Source organism: Atta cephalotes, assembly GCF_000143395.1.
Source record: "Atta cephalotes unplaced genomic scaffold scaffold00063, whole genome shotgun sequence".
Lineage (NCBI taxonomy): Eukaryota > Metazoa > Arthropoda > Insecta > Hymenoptera > Formicidae > Atta > Atta cephalotes.
The window spans coordinates 468018-474494 of NW_012130127.1; the positions used below are offsets into that span (position 1 = coordinate 468018).

Sequence of the window (6477 nt, forward strand, 5' to 3'; positions counted from 1 at the left end):
ATGAAATTGAATGGAAAAATAATGGATTCTTTTTACTACACCTAATATATAATTTAATAAATGTATACTAAATGTATATTAAAATTTAAATCTTCTGCGTTTCAATTTTCCTTCAAAATCGGCACGAACAATATATATATTAATAGTTTGTTTAAAGTATAAATATTAACACATTTATACAAATGATTCAGATACATCCTTAATTATTGCAAACTGATAGAGATACTATTTGACTCTTATTACTCAATTTAATCCGCTCTATTTGCCTACAAGCAGTATCAAAAAGTTTAGGAGACCTTATACATCGTATAATAGCATCCTTTAATCCTCTTTTTTGTCTCTTTTTTCTTTCTCGCAAGTCTTTTTATATATATATATTTATATATATATGTATATCTTTCCTGGTTTGAACATAGCGATGTCTGACTCTACGGGTGATCATGTAGATGCATTGGATGAGGAGCCGGACGTGGAATCCAGTTATAAGCCTCCACCGGAAAAATCCATCGAACAGATCTTGGAAACGGATAAGGAAGACGAGAGTTTGCGCAAGTATAAAGAGACGCTTCTGGGAGAAGCAAAATCCGGCGGCATTGTAGTAGGTGGGCATTTACTTTTATAAATATATGTATAATCATAATCTATAATATATGATCAATTGTGTTCGAAATTGTTTATAAGTTACCTCGCTACTTGTTCTGCTCTTTTTATCCCCGCGTTAATACTTATAATTCTACAGTATTTTCTTCCTTGTTTTAAATCATAACTGGAAAATATCTGCACATTTTGGCCAATTTTTTATTTGTTTTTCTTCTCTTACATCACTTACTCGCGCACAATCTAAATGCGCCGATTTAAGATGCTTTTACATAATTCGTAATAGCAAAACATAGTTCGCAAACGCAGACGCAGAATGAAGATTTGTGTTTGTTTTTTCATTGCATGCAGTTGGTTTTCATTTGTGTCTTGCATGTGGTGATCGTCGTTCTGCATCAGCATTTGTGAACTACGTTTTGCGATTTGCGAATTATGTAGAGATATCCTTAGACTACACGCGAGATAGTAAGGGGTAACAACCAAGCTGAAAATCAACTTAAATGTGCAGATATTTTTTCACTCTATTTTAAATAATAATTTATATATGTTCTAAAACAGGCTTGTGAAACTCGGTTCGTGATCCGAAATGTTTCCTCTCCGCCGTCTCAGTACAGCGAGATGAAGCGTAAATAACAAAGAATAAAGCCAGTGTTCCGCCTGAATTCAAGGCGCAAATGCATCGTTGCAATATGCAATGTTACAACATGTTGCAGCAATATTGCTACAAACTTCTTTGTAGAGAACATTCATATTGTATATAATAAGAAACAAAAATGTTTGAAAAAGATCGGATGGCATCACATTGAGTGTCATAAGCAAAGAATGAGGCAAAATAAAAAACGGCTATTATGATTGCAAATTGAGAGACAGATTTTCTTGGCTCTTTTATTCTACAACACTTGGACAGAATTCCGGCATCTATTCTTTGTTATTTACGCTCTGTTTCGCTCTACCAAGACAGCGGAAAGATGAAAGCATTTCGGTTCACAAATCGAGTTTTGAACAGACTTGTTCTAAAAGATATTTAAAGAATTATGATATGCATATTTATAATTTTAATAACGAATTAAAAATTGTCATATTTGTACCAGATTTTTCGCACGAAAATGTCGTATGTCGTCATTACTAGCCATCAGTAGTTAACCAATCCTCTCATCTTATTCGTTGCATCATATTTGCTTATTTATGTATTTAAACACAAAACTGTTGTTATCCGCTATTATTCCAATATAGAATATGTATATTATACACAAGATGTTAGAAAAAAACTCAAAGAGATATTATAAAATTTTGTTTTTTTTTTTCACGAATATGAAAACGCAAAAAATTTTCTTGTTGGTATCAAAAAAAGCCGAAAAAAAGCGAGAAAAATGAATTTTTAGTGCAAAAATGAAAATGAGAGAAACAACTTTCAATGATCTTGATCTTATCAAATGTTATCTAGAGCATGATTCTAAATGACATTCAAAAGATTTTAACCATCGATCAGATGCTTTGGGTAATGCTAACATCGACGTAACTTCCAAGCTTTATAACTTTTGTTATAATGTCTTAAAAAGCTTTCAAGATAAATTACAAAAATATGCAATGAAAAATGGGAGTTTCCATTTTTTTCAAATCGATGTGATCTTGATTTGATCTTGGTAACGCCACTCAAGATCGCAATAATACTATCTGATGTGCCCCTTAAATTTCTGTTTGAAACAGTTTTTCGTAAAAGACGTAGAAAAAAAGATATTTGGGGTGGGACATTGAGTGGGATGAATTTATGTGTATATACAAGATGGAATATTAAAATTGACTACCTTATACACATAAATTCGTGCTATTCAAGTGACACATGAACAATTTTATACAGTTGCAGGAGAAAATTACATTCGGATTTTGATCCAAATGTTAATGTTCATTTAAGAAAGAGAGCTTTTCCAAAAATTAGGAAGCATTAATTATAGATGAGTTAAAAAAGAACTGTGAAATTGAAGCCACACATAGTTGAAGTCAAAAATTCAAAAGATCAAGAAATTTTTACACATTTAATATTTTGGAATTAAAACTTGGATTTCCGAAAGTTGAAGGATTTCAATTACCAAGCAACTGACCTGCAATATTCAAAAATAGGAAAATGCAAATAAATAAAATTAATTAATGTCATAAACGGATTTAAAATTAAAACTAATAAAATTAATGTGCGAAGTAAATTGACTGCAATCCAATCATGCGCGGAACTTGTTCAATGGAAACTTGGAAAATCATTATTAATATTGTTAGTTTATAAAGTTTGATGGTCACAAAAACATTCTTGTACAATATACTCGAAGTACGAGGAATTTTTACTCTCCGAAGAAACTAGTGATAAAACAGAAGAAAAGTTATTTAAAAACAGCGTCAAAAAGACATTTGTTCTTAATAAACCAAAAATGTATATCGGACTTCCAGCTAATGGATTTATAAATCTGTTAAATAAAAAAACATTAGCGTTCGTAACATTTATTCAAGTTTATTGAAAATAAAATTAAATGACACGTTTTCTCGTTTAGGTGATAATTTGTTTTAGACTCAATTCAACTAGTGCCAATGTCATATTTCGCCAAATTTTACCGGTATTAGTCGTCCATTTAAAAAAAATTATTAATCTGGCCTATTGCTATATCAATACGAATTTCTTAAGGGAATTTTGTGGCAAATGTACAATCGCGATAATATTGGATTGTCTGCAAAGGATTGTCGTGCCGATTTTGAAGGAAAATTGAAACGCAGAAGATTTAAATTTTAGTAATTTATTAAATTATATAGGTGCCATTCTGTTCTACAACCTTTCTCTATCTTTCAGGCAACTTGAAAATTCCGTTCTTCCAGAATCGCTCAGGTTTTTCAGCGAAAAACTTTTCTAAGTGATTTTTTTACCTCGATCAAAGTGTTGAAGCTTTTTCCATTAAGGGAAAATTTTGTAATGAAATAGGTGAAAATCAGAGGACGCGAGATCTGGTGAATATGGTGAATGGAGTAGAACATCCCAACCGAGTTCCAATAACTTTTGTCGAGTTATCAAAGACACATGAGGCCGCGTTGAAATTGTCCTGATGAAACACGACGTTCTTCCGATTCGCTATTTCTGGACGTTTTTGTTCAATTGCTGTCTTCAATTCATTTAATTGGGAACAATACTTCTCTGAATTTATCGTTGTTTGGTAAAAGCTCATAATACAGGATCCCTTTCCAATTCCACCAGACACAGAGCATGACCTTCTTTGGATGAAGACCGGCTTTTGGTGGCTAAAGGTGGTTCATTTCGCTTTCTCCAAGATCTTTTTCGCTCAACATTATTGTAAATGATCCATTTTTCATTCCCCATCACTATTTGCTTCAAAAATGGTGCCTCCTCGTTGCGTTTATAGAGCGAGTCGCAAATGGAAATGCGATCCATCAGATTTTTCTCTGTTAAATCGTGGGGAACCCATACATCAAAACGATTTATGTAGCCAAGCTTTACAAAATGCTCATGGATTTTGACATATTCAACATTTCTGCTAATTTACGTGTCATATAGCGTTATTCTCGATCAGTGTTTTAATCTGATCTTCATTTATGGTGGAGAGCCTACTCGGGCATTCTTGATCTTCAAGGATGAAATCATCAGCTTTAAACCTAGCAAATCACTTCCGCACTTTCTCAGTTCTTTCACCTTCGCCAGCACATATTTTGTTTGCCGCTTGTGTGACATTTTTGCCTTTCCGGTAAAAGAAAAGCATTAAATGCCTAAAATTCATTTTGTTTTCTTCCATATTCAAAGGCATAAAACTGATAAAAATTAATGTATCGCAACCAAATTTTTTTCCAAGTATGTCTGAAGTACCGTCTTTTACGATATCATACGCATCATTTGTTTTCAATCGTTCTGATATATTCAGACCTATCCTTACGCCACCTACCAAAAATCGGCACGAACTTTTCGGACAATCCAATCGGACAATCAATTGCTTTGAAATTGAAATTCAAAAATCAATTATATAAATATAAAATTATTGCTTGATTGGAATACGAAAAATATTTAATATTTGCAACACTCGATTATACTTTTTGTATTCCAACCAAGCAATAATTTCATATATCGGATTAGTTGGAATTTCAATTTCAGAACTTATAAATTTTATATCGGATTTGGTGGAATTCGAATTTTGGTGGAAGAATAAGTGATGCTGCAATAGTGGAAATAAGCTAATATTTATAGGAATTTCTGAATGGCTGTGCTGTTATGACAGACCGAGAATTTAAGTACATCGATCATATGTTGCAAAAGAAAAAAATGTGTTAATATGATCATCAAATATCGAGCGATAAAAAAACTTTTAAAAGATGAAGTATTGAAAAGAATCACAAGTCTTCACACATATTAATAGAAAGGATTATCAGAAAAATAGAGAATTCTGTGTACTCAAACTTCATTCGGGTATTCACCATCGCTTGTTGAACATTATCAATGATGTGATAACAGTTACTGCAACATTGATAAATCTTCAAGAACTTATTATTAAACAGTAATTAACTAAATCAATCAAAATTATTCTAAGCAAATAGTAAATAGTAAAGAACAATTATATTAACAGTGCCATTTATTATAATTATTGTCCTTTACAAGCTTATAAAAATGTGTGCGTGCGTGCGTGCATGCGCGCATCACATGTTATTTGTATAATGTTTTATATAACTAACACTTGGATCCCTTTACAACATATAGTAGGCATGACAACATTCTAAATAATTATATAATTCTCGTAGATCCTAATGATCCTAGAAAGGTAATAGTGAAGAAATTGGCATTATGCGTCGCTGATCGACCGGATATGGAATTAGACTTGACTGGTGATTTATCGCAGCTAAAAAAACAAACATTTGTCATCAAGGAGGGCGTAAGCTATAAAATCAGAATCGATTTTATTGTGCAACGCGAGATCGTGCATGGATTAAAATATGTACAAAAGACTTATCGCCTTGGTGTACCTGGTATGATATTTATTTTTTCTTTTTTGTATTTGAATATAATGATGATATCATTCTTAATAATTATAATACATTCGATTGCTTGTGTGTTAATGCTTCTAATGCAAATTAGGAGTTACGGGTAAATGAAATATGCAATAATTAGAGTATGTAGCGCATAATAGAATTGTACATTTTTTATCTTTTGTTACAGTTGACAAAATGACACATATGGTAGGCTCATATCCTCCTAAAACAGAGCTTCAGTCTTACACTACTCCAGCTGAAGATGCACCAGCCGGTGTCGTAGCGCGAGGCTCATACAGCGTTAGTTCTCTTTTTACAGACGACGACAAGCATGAACATCTTAAATGGGAATGGGCGTTTGAAATCAAGAAGGATTGGAAAGAATAAATCTTTCGAAAGGATGATAATTTACAATTCCTTACTACTTTACGAGTAATAATTAAGGACGTAAAATGCCAAAATGCAATTGGATGGATGAACTTTAATATTCTTTAGTTGTGGTTGACGTTGCCATAAGAATTATTTACATATATTTTAAATAAAAGAGAAAGAGAATATAATCGGTATTTATTAAGGTTTTCGTAATTGATTAGATATTTGATTATAGATTCGAGAATTATGAAGAGTACACATATACACACACATACACACACACACACACACACACACACACATACACACATCATATTTCACCTTAGTACAAGCAGACACCAGTAGTAGTGATTTAAGCGATACATGATATGACAAATAAATATATTTCCGGACAAATGAGCGTAGTGAGTAAAAAAACGTAAATGTATAGTCAACAGTTGATTATTACACACACACACACACACACACACACACACACACATATATATATATATATATATATAT

General features: G+C 32.2%; 1 protein-coding gene across 1 annotated transcript in view; it reads left to right on the forward strand.

The window, feature by feature from the left end:
• LOC105623720 (rho GDP-dissociation inhibitor 1) overlaps window positions 1–5988 on the forward strand; it is a 13247-nt gene extending 7259 nt beyond the window's left edge. The window contains 4 exon segments of the mRNA XM_012205102.1: window positions 417–602; window positions 5374–5598; window positions 5708–5716; window positions 5789–5988. Coding sequence (XP_012060492.1) covers window positions 417–602; window positions 5374–5598; window positions 5708–5716; window positions 5789–5988 — 620 coding nt within the window.
• The last annotated feature ends 489 nt before the right edge of the window (window positions 5989–6477 follow it).